We start from the raw sequence: 20821 nt of genomic DNA, 5'->3' as shown, positions 1-20821 counted from the left end.
CCCAAGTTTGCGTGAAGCCTGCCTGCCATGTCCACAGCCCATGCTGACCCCCTCCAGGAGCCACTGGACTGCTGGTTCCTGGGATGTGAGAAGCCCAAGACAGCTGCAGCCTTGCAGGACCACTAGTATGCCCATCTGGAAGCAGTACCCAGAGGGCCTATAGAAAGAAGTTGGAGGTGAAACCAGATGCTATGAAGACATTTTATTAGGTCAAGCTACTTGCTATGAAAATGCTTTAAAACACAGGAGGAGATGTAAAGACTCAAGTGTGTAGTGACAACGGCTATCAAAACACTAAAAAAATCCACACTGCTTCCCCCTTTACCTAGAAAAGGAAGCTTCTAGGCTACCTCCTCCTCCTCCTCCGCACACTCCTCAAACTCCTCCTCCTCAGCTGTGGCATCTTGGTATTGCTGGTATTCTGACACCAGGTCATTCAGGTTGCTCTCAGCCTCGGTGAACTCCATCTCATCCATGCCCTCGCCCGTGTACCAGTGCAGGAAGGCCTTGCGCCTGAACATAGCTGTAAACTGCTCAGAGATGCGTTTGAAGAGCTCTTGGATCGCTGTGTTGTTACCAATGAAGGTGGCCGACATTTTTAGCCCCCGGGGTGGGATGTCACAGACGGCTGTTTTCACATTGTGAGGGAGCCATTCAGCAAAGTAGCTGCTGTTCTTATTTTGAATGTTGAACATTTGCTCATCCACCTCCCTCATGGACATGCGACCTCTAAAAATGGCAGCCACAGTTAGGTAGCGGCCATGACGGGGGTCACAGGCGGCCATCATATTCTTAGCATCAAAGAGCTGCTGAGTGAGCTCAGCCACGGTCAGGGCCCGGTACTGCTGGCTGCCCCGGCTGGTCAGTGGGGCAAAGCCGGGCATGAAGAAGTGCAGCCGGGGAAATGGAACCATGTTCACCGCCAGCTTCCGCAGGTCAGCATTCAGCTGGCCCGGGAAGCGCAGGCACGTGGTGACCCCACTCATGGTAGCAGACACGAGGTGATTCAGGTCACCGTAGGTGGGTGTGGTCAGTTTTAAGGTCCTGGAACAGATGTTATAGAGCGCTTCGTTATCAATGCAGAACGTCTCGTCTGCATTTTCTATGAGCTGGTGGACGGAGAGGGTGGCATTGTAGGGCTCCACCACAGTGTCTGACACCTTGGGCGAGGGCAGGACGCTGAACGTGTTTATGATCCTGTCTGGGTACTCCTCCCGAATTTTGCCCATGAGAAGGGTACCCATCCCAGACCCAGTCCCCCCACCCAGGGAGTGGGTCAGCTGGAAACCCTGCAGGCAATCACAGCTCTCAGCTTCTTTTCTCACAACATCCATCACCGACTCCATCAGCTCTGCGCCTTCTGTGTAGTAGCCCTTGGCCCAGTTGTTCCCGGCCCCACACTGACCTGTAAGGTAGTACAGTCAGTCACTCGATGGCCAGGTGTATGGTCATCGGTGGTCACCACCACAATGCAAAAGGCACCATTCACCCTGCAGGTGGAGCAAGTTAAACCCTCTCCCCTAAAGTTACAGGACAGCAGCCTTGCCTGTTAGAACCTAGATCAGGAGCCAGACCTGAGACAGCTGCCTGTTAGCACCTAGATCAGGAGCCAAACAAGAGACTCGCTGCAGGTGGCTCCTGCCCGTTCCCAGCGAAGGCCGTAGTCACCGCCCCAGCTCAGCTCCCTGCAGGGAGATCACATCAGCAGCTCCTCACCTTGAGGAGACAGCTGGGCCTTCCTCCCCCATAGCCCATTTAGGAGAGAGAGATTGAGTAATTCAGAGGATGGGAGGGTGTTAAAGGGCCCCGGTTCCAGTTCCCACAGAGATGACCTTGGGGCACTCGCTGACTTTGAGCCGCCCTGGCTAAGGAGCCGCACCCCAGTCCTCATCCACAGCTCACCAAAGATGAAGTTGTCTGGCCTGAAGATCTGCCCGAAGGGCCCTGAGCGCACAGAGTCCATGGTGCCCGGCTCCAGATCCACAAGCACAGCGCGGGCCACGTACCTGCCACCTGAAGGGAACGGGAGGGCATCGGTGAGGAGAGGGCTGGCATTCCCAGGAGGGCGGTCGGGGAAAGACTGGGCTCTCACCGCTGGCCTCGTTGTAGTACACATTGATGCGTTCTTGCTGCAGGTCACTGTCCCCGTGGTAGGTGCCAGCAGGGTCGATGCCATGTTCATCAGAGATCACCTCCCAGAACTGCAAGAGATGCAAGAGGCCAGACAGGCCAGGGCTGAGTCATGGAGCTCAGGGAGCTGGAGTTGCCCCAGTCCATCTCCCACTTCCACCCCCACCCTCAGGCCGCTGGGTCCCTTGGTGTTCACCCTGGCAGCCTCACCAGCCACCCAGCTCTACTGCGTCCGAGGCAGGGAGCCCAGGGCTGGCCATGCAGAGGTACCACACCCTCCACTGCCAACATCACCGGCCACCCTGCAGGCACAAGCTGGGCCCTCAGAGCCCCAGCCGCCAACCTTTGCACCGATCTGGTTCCCACACTGTCCGATTTGGGTGAGCACGATCTCCCGCATAGCCAAGGCAGGACCAGGCCAGCAACAGAAACGCGAGACGGAAGGCCAACCACACAATGACTCAGCCCGCCATCTGCCGATGCTTAAATAGCCCCGTGCCCACCTCCCCCAGCCTTGGATTGGGCTCCCAGAATAAGAAACAGCTTTACTTTTACACAGGTGTGCCCACCTGTGACTCCCTTGGAGGTTAATGGCTATTGGAGTTATCAGGTGGCCTTGCTGTGGTCCTTTCCACGCTGGGGAGAGCTGGGCAGCTGAAGAACTTCCTCCCATGTCTTTAGTGAGACTAAATCCCTAGCTGAGCTGAAACTGAATTTTCCTCCCATGTGGGAGGGGAAGTCTTATGCTTCCATAGTCACAGAGTTTGTTTGCACGTGTCCTATATTGATGACATACTTTTGTAATTGATGAGTCCTTTCATCTCTTAGGAGAGCTGTGGTTAGAAAAGGCTTTCTGTACACTAACTCAACAGGACCTAATTATAAGTTTCCTTTGGAGCAGCTGAAACCCATAGTAAGCTACGGGTGTTAGAGATAGGCCTCTTGATTTCGCTAGAGTCTTCTTTAGAGTTTTATTAGTTCTTTCACGTTTCAAGAGGACTGCAGTCTCCACACAGAGTGAAGGTGATATTTGATTCCTAAAGCTGAGAATAGGTGTTGGGATATGTCTGCTGTGAAAGATGGACCATTGTCACTTTGCACGCTTTTAGATGATCCAAACTGAGGAATTATATCTTCTGGTAAACACATTTCAGATAGCATGGGGAATGTCTTGATCTAACCAGTGAAGGTATCAGTAAGCATTAGCAGATATTTAAAGGCACCCAAGTAAATCAGTTTTCAGTCCTCACCTGGAGAGGTTTCTCAATGTTGGACAGGTTAAACTAGAGGAGGAGAAAATTGCTGGCTGTTTGGGTTTTTTTAGGCACAGAGCTCAGGGCAGGTTCACCTGTTTTAGTGTCTTGAAAAGATTTATCACCACAAACCAATGAGACATTAACTGAAACAAAAAATCCCTTCTAGGGTGAAAACAATCGTGTAAGTGCTTAACTATTTTCCTACGATTAGTATTGGGAATTGGTAATGTATTACCATGAGTCAGCCAGCCAGAGGGTTCTGGACTAAACTGCAATCCCTGGCCCATTCTTCAGAGCCTTCTGGCCCAGCTCTAGGTATGCTGACCGGCATGCCCATCAGCTTCAGTGCAGTGACCTTGACTACTGTATTTGCAAGGGCATTTTCTTTTACATGGTCAATCTCTCTTTTGATGTCCTCTGCAGTGAATTATAGTCACTTTTCTTTGGCAGCCAAGCAGCATTCTAACAAGCTCAAAATCTGAGTGATGTTGTATGGAAAAGCCCTTTGTGGTCAGGAGTCCCTACCCATTCCAAATTGCAGCGTAAGCATGAAGTACTAAAAAGTCATACTTAGAATCAGTGTAAATGTTAACTTTTAAATCCTTCCCCCACTGCAGGACTCTGATAAGTTCAATTAACAGCTTTTTGAGCTGAGATAGAGGTTGGCAAGGCATGTGACTTGATTAACTTGTGCTGACTAATCAGAGCATATCTAGCCCTCCTGTTATCCTGATGCATAAAACAACTTGCATCTGTTAACCACTCTTCCTTGGGATGGTCAAGGAGCTCATTCTGGCCCGCTAGAATAAATTTGTTTCATAACCTGTGACATGGTTTGGCTCTGTCTCCAGTCAAATCTTATCAATTATAGCTCTCATAATTCCCATGTGTCTTGGGAAGGATCCAGCTGGAGGTAATTGAATCGGGGAGTGGGGCGGGTCTTTCCCATGCTATTCTTGTGACAGTGAATAAGCCTCATGAGATCTGATGATTTTATTTTATTTTTATTTCATTTTATTTTTTTGAGACATAGTCTTGCTCTGTTGCCCAGGCTGGAGTGCAGTGGCATGATGTCAGCTCACTGCAGCATCTGTCTCTTGGGTTCAAGGGATTTTTCTGTCTCCGCCTCTTGAGTAGCTGGGATTACAGGTACCCACCACCATGCATGGCTAATTTTTGTATTTTTAGTACAGACATGGTTTCACCATATTGGCCAGGCTGGTCTCAAACTCCTGACTTCAGGTGATCCACCTGCTGCCTTGGCCTCCGAAAGTGCTGGGATCACTCCCCTTTATAAAGCGTACTTTTCCTACACAAGCTCTTTTGCCTGCTACCATGTAAGAGATGTAACTTTGCTCCTCATTTGCCTTATGCCATGATTGTGAGGCCCCACCAGCCATGTGGAACTGTGAGTCAATTAAACCTCTTTTATTTATAAATTACCCAGCCTCATATATGTCTTTACTAGCAGCATGAGAACAGATGAATAACAACCTGTATGCTGGGAAGGCTGGCAGCACCTGTGTGCTCTAGCAGATAAGGAGCTGGGTTTATAGTTTGTCAGACTTCAAGAGTTATCTCTGGAGTGTCTAGCAATAAGGTTTGATACTTTAATAAATGTTCTCCTATAATCCACTGGTGCCCTTTAGCTTCTAGGACCACCTTCCCTTGGTGTGGGGTCAAAAAACCTTTAGGCGCTTTCCTAATGTTTATTAGCCTTGCCTACTAGAAAAGTTGTAGCAGCAACAGCACTAAGAAATCTAGGACACCCTGAGCCCACCTGGTCTATCTGCTCAGAAAAGTAAGCTACTGGCCTTGGAATGTTTCCCAGTTTTGGGACAAGATTACCCAAGGCCTATTCCTTGCTTTTTGGCCACATTTGGCCGGGCGCGGTGGCTCAAGCCTGTAATCCCAGCACTTTGGGAGGCCGAGGCGGGTGGATCACGAGGTCGAAAGATCGAGACCATCCTGGTCAACATGGTGAAACCCCGTCTCTACTAAAAATACAAAAAACTAGCTGGGCGTGGTGGTGCATGCCTGTAATCCCAGCTACTTAGGAGGCTGAGGCAGGAGAATTGCCTGAGCCCAGGAGGTGGAGGTTGCGGTGAGCCGAGATCGCGCCATTGCACTCCAGCCTGGGTAACAAGAGCGAAACTCCGTCTCAAAAAAAAAAAAAAAAAGAAAAAAATGGTTCATCCAACTTGTAGATACCCAAGGCTGCAGCAGAGCCTAATTTCTCTTTGAAAGTATTGAAGGTTAGCTTGCAGTTCTAATTACACTGAAGGAGCTCTAATATTTTCCTTTTAGTGTTTTATATAAAGGCTTGGCTACATGTCCAAATCTGGGCACCCATAAGCTGCAGTACTCAACTGTCCCCTAAAAAGGCCCACAGCCATTTGTTGGACTAGGACTCTTGGATGACTAAAAAAACTTTTTTTCCTTCAAGGGATGTCGATCAGTTCCAGAGGTTAAGACAGATTCCAAATATTTGAGTCCTTGAGTCATAATCTGAGCCTTGTATGGTGACACCCTATAGCTGCCATTTCCCAGGAAATGTATCAATTTAACAGTATTATTATCTGAGTCTTTTTTAGTCAGACTAGCAATGAGTAAGTCATTTACATACTAAATAATTGTGCCCCTTTGCAATTGTGAATTTCTTAAGTCTTTAGCTAGAACATTTTGAAATAATTGAGGCTAATCCATAACTCTTCAGAGAGGACTGTCCAGGTTAGTTTGGAGGCTAAATGAGTATCTGGATCAGTCCATTAAAAAGCAAACATATGGTGAATCTGGATGCATTGAGATGCAGAAAAATGTGTCTTTCATATCTAAGAATGTAAACCAGCTTGCATTCACCGAGACTTGAGTAAGAATTGGGGACAATGGGGTGTAGGGAGACAAGAACTGCATTTATTAATGCTATAAGGTTTCTGACAAATCTGTAGGCTTTTGATCTGGTAACATGGGAGCATTGTAAGGAGATTCTCATGGTCTTAATAAGTCATATGGCAAGAATTTGGCAATAAGGGGTTGAATTTCCTCTCATTCTCCCTGCCTTAAAGTGTATTGTCTTTTGTGAGGGTGAGGAGCATGAGGCTGAAGTTGGATTTGAATCGGGGTTGTCTTTAGTGTGTTTCCCAGAGCCTGTGTGGCCCAAACCTCAGGATTTACTTGAGACAACACATCAGGTGGTAAATGTGACAGCTATCCTTAACTTCTTCTCCCCCCTCCCACGGGTCAGGAACAAAAGTAACATTTTATCTGCTTTATGAATACACCACTTATTTCTCAAAGACAGAGAAAGAATATTTCCTTCTATTTAGGCATTATATATATATATTATAAAGAATTATTATATTCTTTATAATATATATGTTATATATTATATATATTTATTATATATTATAAATTATATTATATATCATATATTATGAATTGTATTATATATATCATTATATAAATAAAAAGAATATATATACACCACTTATTTCTCAAAGGCAGAGAAAGAATATTTCCTTCCATTTAGGCATTCCTAAACTGCTACCCAGTGAACCCTAAGCTCTTGGAGGAGGCCAAGGCAGAGCAGACCCCTCAGGTGGCGGGTAATGCACTTGACCCTGAGGACATCAGGTGCCAGGTCCGCCAGCCCGCGCCGGCGCCCGAACCGCCTCTGCAGCGTAGGCGTGGCACGGGCAGCAAGTGGCTGGACGCCCCAGACCAGGCCCGCGCCCCCAGCAGCAGGGATCCCGGGGCCGGTCGCCCAGGCGACAAAGTCAGACAGTCGCCCTCAAGCAGCCACTGCATCTCGTCGGTGTGGATGCAGAGTCCCCAGCGCAGGGGTCCAGGATCCAGAGAGGTTTCCAAGAGGAGCGCACCCTCAGGCCAGATGAGCTGTGCACTGCGCGACCCTGATGCCATCCCAGGGAAGCTCCGACATCCCGCGCTGGTGCCAGAGCTGCACTTGCAAACTGCGCATCCGGCATGGGTAACAGAGGGGCCCGGTGGGCTGCGCGCCTGCGATCCTGCGCCTATGGTCCTGGGGCTGCCCGGCGAGCCCAGGAGGACCCGGAGCCCAGGGGCGCCTGCCCAGAGCTGCGGCCCAACCTTCCTGCGCGGGCATGGGAGTGACTTCAGGCCGGGGGCCCACCGCGGGGCAGGCGCGCGCCTAACGGCTTCGCCGGGCTCGCTAGGTCTGAGGTCTGCCAGCTCGCTGCTGAAGGCTGTGGTGGACCCGGCTGGATCGCGGATTCTGGGCTAGAAAGCAGATTTGCGGATTGGGGTTGTATTGGGGATTTGGGACTGGGGTGGGGGGCGGTGAAAAGGTGACAGGGGACCGGGAGCGGTGGCTCACGCCTGTAATGCCAGCACTTTGGGAGGCCGAGGCGGGTGGATCACGAGGTCAAGAGATCGAGACCAGCCTGGTCAACATGGTGAAACCCCGTCTCTACTAAAAATACAAAAAATTAGCTGGGCATGGTGGCGCGTGCCTGTAATCCCAGCTACTCAGGAGGCTGAGGCGGGAGAATTGCCTGAACCCAGGAGGCGGAGGTTGCGGTGAGCCGAGATCGCGCCATTGCACTCCAGCCTGGGTAACAAGAGCGAAACTCCGTCTCAAAAAAAAAGAAAGGAAAGAAAAAAAGGTGAGAAGAACAGCCACTGCTCAGGAGCGAGTGGTTGGAGAGCTGAGAAGTCACCACCATGAAGAAGTTCCTCCGCCTCGTAGCCGCAGGGGCCAGGCGGTCCTGGGCTCCACAGACTGGTCTACACGGCTTCCGCGCTCCGAATTCGGGACGCGGAACCGCGGAAGATCCACAGGGCGGCTGCAGAGGTGGAGCCGCCCAGCGCGCAGGAGCTGAGACCTGGACGCCCGGCCAAGCCGCACAGGTAGCGGGGCTCAGCCCGGGGTGGGGGGGTCCCGAGGCCCGGCTTCTCTGCAGCCCTTGGGACCCGCCCTTGGAGGGCACCGAGCACCCTCGAAGCAGCGGAGTCAAAAGGAGCCTCAGCTGCTTTTTCTTTTTTTTATTTTTATTATATATATACATATTTTAATATTTTTATTTTTATTTTTATTTTTATTTTTAAAGGCGGGGTTTCGCCATGTTGGTCAGGCTGGTCTTGAACTCCCGACCTCAGGTGATCCGCCCGCCTTGGCCTTCAACGTGCTTGGTTTACAGGCGTGAGCCACCGCACCCGGCCTCAGCTGCTCTCTATCCCTCCTAATTCCCGAACGATTTAACTCACTAAGTTACGCATATGCAGTGTTTTGTTGTTGTTCTTAACCTTCACGTTTAAAACACGGTGTTTTATACATTATAGGAGGTGCCTAATGAGAGAACTCATTCCCCCATCAAAAATACCGGGAGTCATTTTCAGTAAGCCGAGAGTTCTCAGGTAAAACTGCCCGTTTGACATCGATACCCGCCTGCGTAGATCGGTTCTTTACTGAAGGTTCTCAGAGGGAAACTTGGAAGTGGGAGTGGGTTCTGTGTTCCTCAATGGGAAGAACATTTTTCTCAAAATGTGAGCTCTTTCTGTGTTTGTCAATTTTACATAAACAGAATGAAAATATCAAGGTTTTAACATTGTTGCATGACACCTGCTGTCTTTTAGTATTCTGATGACATTTAAAAATTTTTCATAATGGAGTGAAAGAACACTTGCCTCTCTAGATATTAAAATGTGCTATTAATTTCTTCAATTAATTGTTTACTAACAGCTGGAAAGACAGATAAATGCATGGAATAGTACGGGAAATTCAGAAACACTGAAATTATATAAGCTATATATAAGAATTGATCATGTTAACAGTTATGAATGGAAAGGATTAATTATTGATGAAAACATGTCTGCTTTCTGAAGAAAACCCATAAAATTTTATGTCACAAACACGAGTTCCTGATGGAATGCAGATTGAAATTTTTACATATGCGCATTGCAAACGTGCCAGAAGAAACACAAATGCTTATTTTACAGGTATATTTTATGTTGACAAAGGCCTTCCTAAGAATTACCTCACAGGCAGGCATTCTGAAGGTTGATTTAGCAAACTAAAAATTAAAACTGCCTGTGTATCAGGAAAAAAAAATAGAACATACTTGAAAAGTATTTACCATATTATATATATTAAGATGAAAAGTGTGTTTTCATTTTGCAAGGAATTCGTTATATATCATGTAATATGTATATAGTACTGATATGTATAACATATATTACAGATATTATATATATTAGTTATATATACAAATTAGATAAAACATATATACACATTAGATAAAAAGTTTATCTTCATTTTACAGGGAATTTTTTCAAATCAAAACTCTAAAAGTGGACAAAGTACTTTTTTTCAGATCTATAAGTTACTTATGTACACAGAAAAAATCCTTTGTGTCCCTGGTATAATAATTTAAATTAAAAGAGGAATGACTGTTTTCTGTTCAATATGTGTGAGGATGTTTTGTACTGCTGCTTAAAGTTTAAGTTACCTATTACTTTTCAAATAGATAATTGGTGGCAAGTACTACATTAGAAAAATGTGTATACCCTTTACCCATCAATTCCATTGTTGAGAAATTTTAAGTTGTTGAGAAATCCTAAGTGTATGAATATTGTGAAATGCTGAGTGTATGATAAAATATATTTTTTGCTAGGGAGAAAGATGGCAAGGAAAACCTAGCTGCCTCCTCCACTCCGAGTAGTAAATGACTTGGGACATTCAAAAGTGGCAGGACAATATATAAATATCATACACTGGTTAAAACAATTCTTTAAGTGTGGGACATCTGACCCTGCCCCATGGCTTCCTTGTGGAGAATACTTTCAGTTTGTCTATGATCAGTGGTAAGTGGACACCAGCTGCCTACTTGGTATATTTTTGTGTTATGAGAAAATACTGGACATCTGTTAATAATCATCACCTGTTCAGAGAGAATAATTGCATGGGTCAGGGTCTGCCTGAGGCCCACAGCCTGGAATGCTGTCAGCCCCCTGAGGCTGTCAGCTCGGAAGGCTGGTGGTCCCTTGGATAGCTCACTTTGTTGTTCTACCTGGGTGTCTGCTTCTCAATTCCTTCAGCACCACCTGGATGGGGGTCTCTATGGCCGAGCTAGTACTCAGTATTGAATTATACTACAACACCCTTAGGAAGTAGAGATACATGCACTTTGTTTTTTGCAGCACTTATTTTAAAAAGAACCCACATACATAAATAAATTTCTGTTGCATCCATAGGATGGAATAATATGTCACCACTGAATGTGACAATAGATATAGAAGTATGTTAATGTGCGAAGATGTATTTTGTTATAGCCAGCAAGGAGAAAAGAATCAGTTTGATTATACATACACACAACATACCATGGTCTTGTGTTAGCAAAAAAGTGTATAAAATATAAAATTTGTAATATTTGGGCCTTTGTATTTTAAGTAAAGTTTTTTTTTCCCTTTTTCTTTTCTGTGATCACTACAGTGAGCATGTATAACACTTTCAGTAAGAGTTTATTATTAATGGAATAATCCTTGGGGAGAGAGGAATATGAATCTTGTACAGATAAAAATAATTTCTCACTTTATATTTTTTATCATTATTATGTATCATCATATTTGAACTTTTTTCCTCTTCGGAAATAAAAAGGGAATGTTTTATCTGTGTTTCCACATTTTATGTATATAATTATGTACATATGTTTTTATATATATGGATTTATGCCATATATGGTAAACAATGATAGATTAATCATTTCATTTTACTTGTATTCTTTTAAAATAACAATAACAAATGTAAGTAATCATTATTGCAAAATGCTGCTTTATAGAAAATACATTTATATTAAATGTATTTTATTTAAAAATATTGAACTCCCCATCTGTTTTTATCCATTTTTTCACTCCATGTATTCATCAAATGTAACCTGAGTACCTATTACGTAGCAGACATATTCTACTATCTCTCAGGACCCTTCCATCCTTAAAAACTTCATGTTTATCTGTGCTGCCTGCACAAACTGAGAGATTTGAAATGGGGATATTAGGACGTATTCTCATTTAAACTTTATCTCCCACCTTTCAAACAAATGAATTTCTGAAGTTAGAAAATAGAAGATAACCTTTAACTGCCCTTTCAAACGTTTATCATTTTAAAATACTAATATTAATTAATGAAAAGTCTGATTTGCATATATTCTGTAAATGTGAGTCATACCTATTCATTTGAATCAGGAGATTCCTTTGACTTCAAATTGTTTGAAAATCAAATAATTAAATTGTTTAAAAATGTGTTATTGCTATTTCAATGCTCTTTCCCCATAGTGCCTTTAAGAACTAAAATGTATTTAAGTGCCACTTATATGCCTAGAACTGCCCTAGACCTGCTGAGTATACCATATTCTACTTAACATAAGGTCTCATGGATTGTGTGATGCCCCATTATTTTATATATCAATAAAATAATTTTTTAAATGCTACCAATTATTATTGTAGTAAATCAAGAATTACAGGTGGCATTCCAATATTGGAGGTGTTAAAATGTCACCTATTTATGTCATCCTATAAAGTAGGTATAATTGTAATATTTTACTTAATGAAAATGTCATTGTTAAGTAGTAGTAAAAGTAAGAATTATAACATCTGGCTGAGTGCAGTGGCTCACACCTGTAATCTCAGAACTCTGGGAGGCTGTGGTTGGAGGATAGCTTAATGCCAGGAGTTTGAGACCAGCCTGAGCAACAAAGTGAGATTCTTACTCTACATAAAATTTTAAATTAGTAGCTGGACATGCTGGTGCACATCTGTAGTCTCAGCTACTCAGGAGGCTGGGGATGGAGGATAGCTTGGGCCCGGGAGCTCCAGGCTACAGTGTGGTATGATTACACCATTGCACTCCAGCCTGGGCAAAAGAGTGGGACCTTCTCTCAAAAAACAAAAATCTAATGATTTTTGAGTTGTTGCTGTAGCAACTATTCTAAATACTACATAGTTTCTCATTTAAGCATCATGATGTCTTATGAGGTAGCTATTATTGTTGTCTTTATTAATGAGGAAGTTGAGACACAAAAAGGCAATAGCTGGTGAATGACAGAGTTTAAAGTACAACTCAAGCCCTACTTGAACTGAATCCAAAGACCAAGCTCTTTCTATTCAAATAGGCTGCTGTTTTCATTACAGTAGTGAGCAATAAGCACTAGTAAATACTGTACTTTCTTCAAGAAAAATGAAGTATTTGTTTTGAAGAAAGAGGAAAAATATGCTATTCAATGTTTGCAATCATGTGAATGACTCTATGTTTTGAGATATTGCGCTACAATTTCCTAAAAAGTCCTATTACTCTCGTAGAACTGCTGCTCTACATTTGACCTGTGCCAGTGGCTATGTGGAACCAGTCACCCTCCTGGTGAACAGAAAATGCCCGGTTGATATTTGTAACAAACAAATCAGCATGCCTTTGATACAAGTATATACCAGCCAACTCTTTCAGCATGACATGGGTTTGATTTATATATGCAGAATTAAAATAAATTTATTTCATTTAAATATAACTAGTTAGTGAAACCTGTGGAATGTGTATTTTGAATTGTTAGAATTTACACTCTATTTCTTGATCTAATAGGGAAAAGCTGCACATTGCCAGGAAGAGATTTGTGCCATCATTTTGTTGATTATGCTGTGTATAATGAGAGTACATTACTGGCAGAAAAACTGCTTTCTTATGATGCAAATATTGAAGCACTGGACAAGGTATAGATCAATCAACTTTCTTTTCAAAATATTTGTTTTAACCTTAACATAGATAAGGGTCAATTTTTTATATTCAGAAGCTCAAACATTCCCCGAATGCAAGTAAATTAATAATTAACCATCAAAAATGATGAGATTGTGTCCTTTGTAGGGACATGGATGAACCTGGAAACCATCATTCTCAGCAAACTGACACAAGAGCAGAAAATCAAACACCACATGTTCTCACTCATAGGCAGGTGTTGAACAATGAGAACACATGGACACAGGGAGGGGAGCATCACACACTGGGGTCTGTCAGGGGAAATAGGGGAGGGACAGTGGGGGGCGGGGAGTTGGGGAGAGGTAGCGTGGGGAGAAGTGCCAGATACAGGTGATGGGGAGGAAGGCAGCAAATCACACTGCCACGTGTGTACCTATGCAACAATCTTGCATGTTCTTCACATGTACCCCAAAACCTAAAATGCACTTTAAAAATTGTCTAAAATTGTATTTTAAATATTGATACTTAGAAGCATTATGGGGCACAACTTTTAAAAATACTCTTTGGAAAATATTGTGAATTTCTTAAAGGTAAAACCTTTTCAATTTTTTTTAATGCAGGGTTATTTTTTTCCTAATTAATGTAAAACAACACAGGAAAGAAAATGTGCCCTGCAAATAGGCTTTATCTTAAAACTCAACAAAACTAAAGCAACTTACAATAAATGGAAAATTTGCTGCTGCTGACCATTTTCTACAAAAACTGATGTATCATCTCTCAGTGGCAAGGCTTAAGAGAGAAAAACGGGAAGGGAAAAGAAAAGCCATCAGAAATATGCAGGTCACTTGGAAATTAGGTAATAAGAGAAAATGCCAAGAAGAGGTTTTTTTTAAAGTTTGTTGTTCTTCTAGTTTATGTGTTGAAACAAGGTGCTCTTTAGCTTTGGGGCTAATAAATTTTGGTTTGAAAAAGAGAGTGAGTTTAAACTTGCCTAGAGATTAATTTTAGGAGGACTCTGAGGAAACCATATTGGCGGTGAATATGTGATGACAGAGTGAGAAACACTTCAGCAGAAGGTGAAACAAATTATTAACTGACTTACTACTTATTCAGGCAGAAACAGCCACTTAGATAAGAGTCTAAACTCTCCTCTAAAATCTAGAATGTCTTGATGGGAAGGTGGGAGATAAGGAGCTTATTAATAGCAAAATCAAGTGAGATTTTAAGTTTATTGTTTCTATTCTACTCATACCCATGAAAATTAAATGGAGATTTAATAAATAACTCTGTCTCTTACTCTTTTCTCTTTTGGGCAACATCTATAACTGATAAAGGGAATTAGCCATGTGGGTGAAGGGTGAGACTGAAGTGACTGCCTGCTGCACTAATTCTCAGAATTGTGCATTATAATGACCCGAGCTAATTTTGTTTAAAAAAAATGTAAAATTGTAGGCTTTCCCCTGAAAATTTTGATATAATAGATCTAATAAGGCCTGAAAGTGTATGTTTAAAAATGTTTTCTTGAAGCTGGGCACCATGGCATGTTTCTTTAGTACCAGCTTGAGCCTAAGAGTTTGCGTCCAGTTTGAGCAACATAGTGAGACTCTTGTCTCTAACAATAACAGAAAAAAAATCACCTCAACGTTTGGATACACTCCTGATGAAGCACCCCAGTATAGATAAGTGCAATATGTAAATTTCTGTATCTCAAAAATGTAAGAAATCTCTAGAAGAGTTGGCATTTGCTAGGTGCTACTTTCTTCAAAGTTCTCCTTTTCAGTAAGATTAGCCTGACTTACCTGCCTTTCTCTACATCTGTGACTCGGAAGTGAAAGGGAATATTCTTGGCAATATCTCTCAGCTTACAGAATGACACCTTTTTCTTCCCACCATTAATCATTCACTGTCATTCAGAGAATCTTTACAAATTTGCTTATGAGTAATCTTTCACTGGGTAGAGGCTAACCCTTTAATGATTTCATGTCCCTTTGACACCATACAGGTGATTATATGTCAACAAATGTTAATTACAACTGGGCTTTCTCAATTAAAATAGTAGCCAATTTTAAAAGTTGTTTTTTAGTTGAAGTTGTATTATGAACTATCTCAGTATGCCTGTTAAGTTTATAGAGCTTTAGCATAACCAGGATGTCAGCTTTAAACACTGAAATCCTTGAAGTTGATAAGAATACAGATAGGAATTTTAAAAATTAATTTAGTTTTCGCAATCTTATAAACTATTATCTATTTGGCTACAATCTGGAAAAATTGTATACAAATAGACTGTAAATTAATAATTGTCAGAAAAACTCTTGAAGTGAGTATTATGAGTCTTTTTAGCAATTTTTATTATATATTAGGGCCTGATTTTTTTGGTAAAACATATGATATTGTAGAAAGAATATATTTTACATGCAAATACTTGGATTATATACAACCATTTAGTTGCTATGAACCACACATTCATAGCAAATATAAAAACAGAAGGGCTATATTTTAAATGTGCCGCACAGATTTGTTTGCCTCTATAAATTGAGTCAGCGTGGAAAATTTAGAAGACTTATGCAGAAATCTGGACTTCAGATTGTCCTAAAAAATCAAGTATGGTGTCCCCTGAGTTTCTATCACTGTTTGGCCTGCTGTGCAGAGGTTGCTCCTTTATGGAAGGCATATATTCTCCAGTTTGCTGGTGTGCCCACATTAGGACTTTCCTTACTTCAGATAACCTTTCTTTGTCCTTGTAAGTATTTGAGTTTACAACTCTTATGTTGTAGTAGATTTTGATAAAGATTTCAAGGCTTTTAAGTCAGTGGGTACTTGTTTATCATATATAGTCTATAGATTATACACATCCCTTAATTATGGTGTTGAACTTTAGAATTTAGTTTAAAACTCTTTCTTTATACCACAAATAATCATCTGCCCATAAGAATGCCTAGAAGCCTTTTTAGGTTATTTCTGGTTATAGTTGGATAGTTTATGAATATTGCTGACATTATATCTTCCTCCTCAGCAACCTTTCTTAAAAATGCAAGTGATGTATTGGCTTTCATTACGCTAGAAATAACCCATATGGATCAGTATGAGAACTTTTGTTGATAAGCCATTATATTTTTGATTTATATTTTAACTAAAAAAATTTAAATAGGCATTTAAATGGAAACCAATAAAAATGGATTTAAAATGTATAGTTGCATTAGGGTCCCAGGATTACCATTACAATTGAGAATAGAATTTCTTACTGAGCTTTGGTTTTTTTAATATTTATTTTTAAGTTTTTTAAATCTCTCTCTCTTACACAAAACATACTGAGTTTTCTAACTGTTAAAATAAAAATCTGTTCTCTTGTATTTAAAAAACCCATGGACTATTTAATAGTATAAAAAATAAGTATACTTGAAGCCAATCACTTTTAATTCAGAGCTCATTTTCTTAGTGGCCCATTTGGAGCAGGAGTGCCTGACATTGACATCTGGGATTCTAACATCATTGATAGAAGTAAATCAAGCAAGTTTGTAACACCCAGAGGAAATGTCCAACTGTATTGGGAAGTTCTGGAAACTGTATCTCTGAAACTCTTAATTTCTTAAATGTTAATATTTGCCACAAAAAGTATTGTCAAATGGGGATTAGGTAAAGTTCAAAAGATTTCTTAATGATTGGATATAAAATAGAGATTTGTAATACTTCTCATGAGCAGATTGTCATGGAGTCTTTCTCTAGGGGTACAATAAGCAAATATTATTTGGACTATAGTTTAAGAAACACTACTCTAAAGATAATAATCTAGATTATTAATTTATGTAAAAACTTAAAGTATTTGCTACTATGTTTTTGCTTTTTTGGGGCTATAAAGATAAAAGATACAGCTCTTGCCCTGAAGAAGCTCTTGGTTTCAGTTGGAAACAATGAAGTGATTACAATACACCATGCTAAGTGCTGTGATCAAAGCAAGGATTCTTGGGACTGGTAAATGTTTGGAAGGTGTTTTGACAATAACCACAGTTAATGCGGGAAGGCAGAGGAGGGATATTTACAAAGCAAAGAGCAGCACATCAGAAAGCTCAGGGGAGTGAGACGGAAGGGACTGCTTTTCATTTACTTCCTTTCTATATTGTATTTTGAAGTTCAAAGCATCTTAGAGAAGACTTTTGGTTCATTTGAGAAATATGTAATTTTGTTAATTACTAATTTTTTCTGCTCTTTTATAGGACAGAAACACACCACTTGCTATAATTTACAAGAGACAGCAAATGGTGGAATTTTTAGTAAAAAGTCAAGCAAATGTACATGCTGTTGATAGGCTGAGATGGTTCTTTTTTAAAATAAAAACCTGAGTGTTCTAGAGTGGTAAGAGTTACTCAAGTCAGAAATATTAATAAGATGAACATAATTATTGGCATATAGTGAAAAATAACATGAATAATCAGGTAGAAAAGCATTTGGACAGAGCAACATAAAGAACGAATAGAAGGGGTCATCTTCTAACATAGAGTGTTCATTATTTGTAATCTGATGTTTTAGGTCTAGTAATCTTATATTAGCTAAAGGTTTTTGTATTTTATTTTTAAAGTGTGGACTTTTAGTTTATGACTACTAGTATTGCCATTATTATTTTATTTATTGTTTTCAGGCTGCAGATAACTCTTATCTGACCGCTAGCTGATATGAATTACAATATATCAGACTAGGAATGCAATGGGGAAATTTTCATTAAATCTTTGACTATTTTAGATAAGTGACCTCAGAACAGTTTCTTGGCCATCAAAGGACTGTAAGTTAGCAACTTGTATTATGTCATACCCCAGTGGAACAAGAGGATTACTTGTCCCTTTCTTTTAGCCTTGGTGATAATTTACAAAGATGAACACGAGCACCCAAGATGCCTATAGACACATAGTACATGTAAATGGTTATTATGTCTACATTGACAGGCAGGATATTAAATTGATAAAGTGTATCAGACTAGGTATTTAGAAATTTCTTTATTAAAATTCTTGAGCCCAAAATCTCCTTAAGCTGATAAGCAACTTCAGCAAAGTCTCGGATACAAAATCAATGTGCAGAAATCACAAGCATTCCTATGCACCAATAACAGACTAACAGAGAGCCAAATCGTGAGCAACCCAATTCACAATTGCTACAAAGAGAATAAAATACCTAGGAATACAACTAACAAAGGATGCAAAGGACCTCTTCAAGGAGAACTACAAGCAACTGCTCAAGGAAAATAAGAGAACACAAAAACAGATGGAAAAACATTCCATGCTCATGGTTAGGAAGAATCAATATCATGAAAATGGCCATACTTCCCAAATTAATTAATAGATTCAATACTATCCCCATCAAGCTACCAATGACCTTCTTCACAGAACTGAAAAAAAAAAAAAAACTCACACTTTCAACTTCATATGGAACCAAAGGGGAGCCTGCATAGCCAAGACAATCCTAAGCAAAAAGAACAAAGCTGGAGGCATCATGCTACCTGACTTCAAACTATACTACAAGGCTACTGTAATCAGAACAGCATGGTACTGGTACCAAAATAGAGATATAGATCAATGTAACAGAACAGAAATCCTGGAAGTAATGCCACACATCTACAACCATCTGATCTTTGACAAACCTGACAAAAACAAACAATGGAGAAAAGATTCCTTGTTTAGTAAATGGTGTTGGGAAAACTGGCTAGCCATCTGCAGAAAGCTGAAACTGGATCCTTTCCTTACATTAAAATTAACTCCAGAAGGATTAAAGATTTAAATGCAAAACCTAACACCATAAAAACCCTAGAAGAAAACCTATGCATACCATTCAGGACATAGGCATAAGCAAGGACTTCGTGACTAAAACACCAAAAGCAATGGCAACAAAAGCCAAAATAGACAAATGGGACCTAATTAAACTTAAGAGTTTCTGCACAGCAAAAGAAACAATCATTAGAGTGAACCGGCAACCAACAGAATGGGAAAAATCTCTGCAATGAACCCATTTGACAAAAAACGGATATCCAGAATCTACAAAGAAATAAAGCAGATTTACAAGAAAAAAAACCCATTCAAAAGGGGGCAAAGGATATGAACAGACACTTTTCAAAAGAAAAATTTATGAGGCCAACAAACATATAAAAAAATGTTCATCATCACTGGTGAATACAGAAATGCAAATCGAAACCACATTGAGATACCATCTCACGCCAGTTAGAATGGCACTCATTAAAAAATCTGGAGACAGCAAATGCTGGAGAGAATGTGGAGAAAAAGGAACGCTTACACACTATTGGTGGGAGTGTAAATTAGTTCAACCGTTGTGGAAGACAGTGTGGCAATTCCTCAAGGATTTAGAAATAGAAATTCCATTTGACCCAGCAATCTCATTACTGGGTGTATATACCCAAGAATTAGAGATCATTCTATTATAAAGACACATGCACACATATGTTCATTGTGGCACTGTTTACAATAGCAAACACCTGGAACCAACCCAAATGCTCATCAGTGATAGACTAGACAAAGAAAATGTGCCACAGATACACCGTGGAATACTAGGCAGCCATAAAAAAGATGAGTTCATGTCCTTTGTAGGGACGTGGATAAATCTGGAAACCATCATTCTCAGCAAACTAACAGAAGAACAGAAAACTAAACACCACATGTTCTCACTCATAGGTGGATGTTGAACAATGAGAACAATGGGCACGCGGGGGGGAGCATTACACACTGGGGTCAGGAGGGGGCGCTAAGGGAGGCACAGCGGGTAACGGGGAGGCTGGGAGGGGTAAAAAGGGGAGACATGCCAGTTACAGGGGGTGGGGGGATGGAGGAAGCAAACCACCTCGCCAAGTGTGTACCTGTGCAGCAATCCTGAATGATCAGCACATGTACCCCCGAACCTAAAGTACAATAAACATATAAATGTGTAAAAAAAGGAAATAAATTATAATTATGTCATCAATAGCAAAGAGGGTTACAATAAATTTTCTAATATTAAACTGTAATCTTAGATTATAATTTTAGATTAAAATTTCTTAAACATGTTATTAGCCCCAATTCGTGTTCTAATAAATTTACCTTTATAAGCCATGTATTACTCTTTAGAATTCTGGTGACCAATTCTTTCTGTAGGTGCAAAGTTGATGGAAAGTTCCAGTTTTCTCTCTCTGTAATAATAATCTTCTTTCACATAGTGGTAGATGACCATGGTTAGCCGATCGAATGTCTTATAATAATAAAATGAAACTGTATCACAGAAGTATTTACAAAAAAACTAATTGTAGCATAAGTATTAACCTGTAATGTTAGGGCTATAAAGGAACAAAAGTCTGTTATGTATCTATTTCTCCATGTACTTTATTGTACTTCATGTTGTTTCTTTTTTTTCTTGGCTGAAGCTCTCATTTAATTGACCAGTTAGGCTTCTTTTCTGTTTCTCCCTTCTTCCTCACATTTTAAAATTTATTTATCCCCACCTATTTTTTTCTCACAGATCTCATTTCTGTAGTGAGTGGTCTTTCGGTCCATCTGTCTTAATTGTCGGCATATTTAGTTACAGCTTTCTCTTTAGCTAGCTATGTGTGGCTTTCATTCAACAATTATTGCCCCACAAATTTTTTTTCCCTCCTCTTATTTGGAAGAGCTGAATGTATACATTTATCTTTAGCTTTTTGACAAACAGAAAAAAAGCAACTAATACTATTTGCTATGCCAACCCATTTAAATAA

The 20821-nt window shown here is 40.9% G+C and overlaps 1 protein-coding gene across 3 annotated transcripts; it reads right to left on the bottom strand.

The window, feature by feature from the left end:
• Positions 1-341: 341 nt before the first annotated feature.
• On the bottom strand, positions 342-2533 carry LOC141583561 (tubulin beta-8 chain). Of its 3 annotated transcripts, XM_074393277.1 has the most exons (5): positions 2474-2530; positions 2093-2201; positions 1903-2013; positions 1380-1405; positions 342-1307 (listed from the first exon to the last, which is right to left on the bottom strand). In XM_074393277.1, exons 1-5 carry the CDS (start codon positions 2528-2530, stop codon positions 342-344), a joined length of 1269 nt encoding a protein of 422 aa, XP_074249378.1. The 3 variants fall into 3 exon arrangements, with proteins under 3 accessions (XP_074249378.1, XP_074249388.1, XP_074249383.1); XM_074393287.1 differs by having other exon boundaries at positions 342-1405; positions 2474-2533; XM_074393282.1 differs by lacking the exons at positions 1380-1405; positions 2474-2530 and adding an exon at positions 1406-1546 and having other exon boundaries at positions 342-1160; positions 2093-2182.
• Positions 2534-20821: the final 18288 nt, after the last annotated feature.

This window comes from Saimiri boliviensis, chromosome 1 (genome assembly GCF_048565385.1).
Source record: "Saimiri boliviensis isolate mSaiBol1 chromosome 1, mSaiBol1.pri, whole genome shotgun sequence".
In the NCBI taxonomy this organism is placed as follows: domain Eukaryota; kingdom Metazoa; phylum Chordata; class Mammalia; order Primates; family Cebidae; genus Saimiri; species Saimiri boliviensis.
The sequence above is the reverse complement of the archived record's forward strand: the minus strand, read 5'-3'. Positions and strand labels throughout refer to the sequence as shown.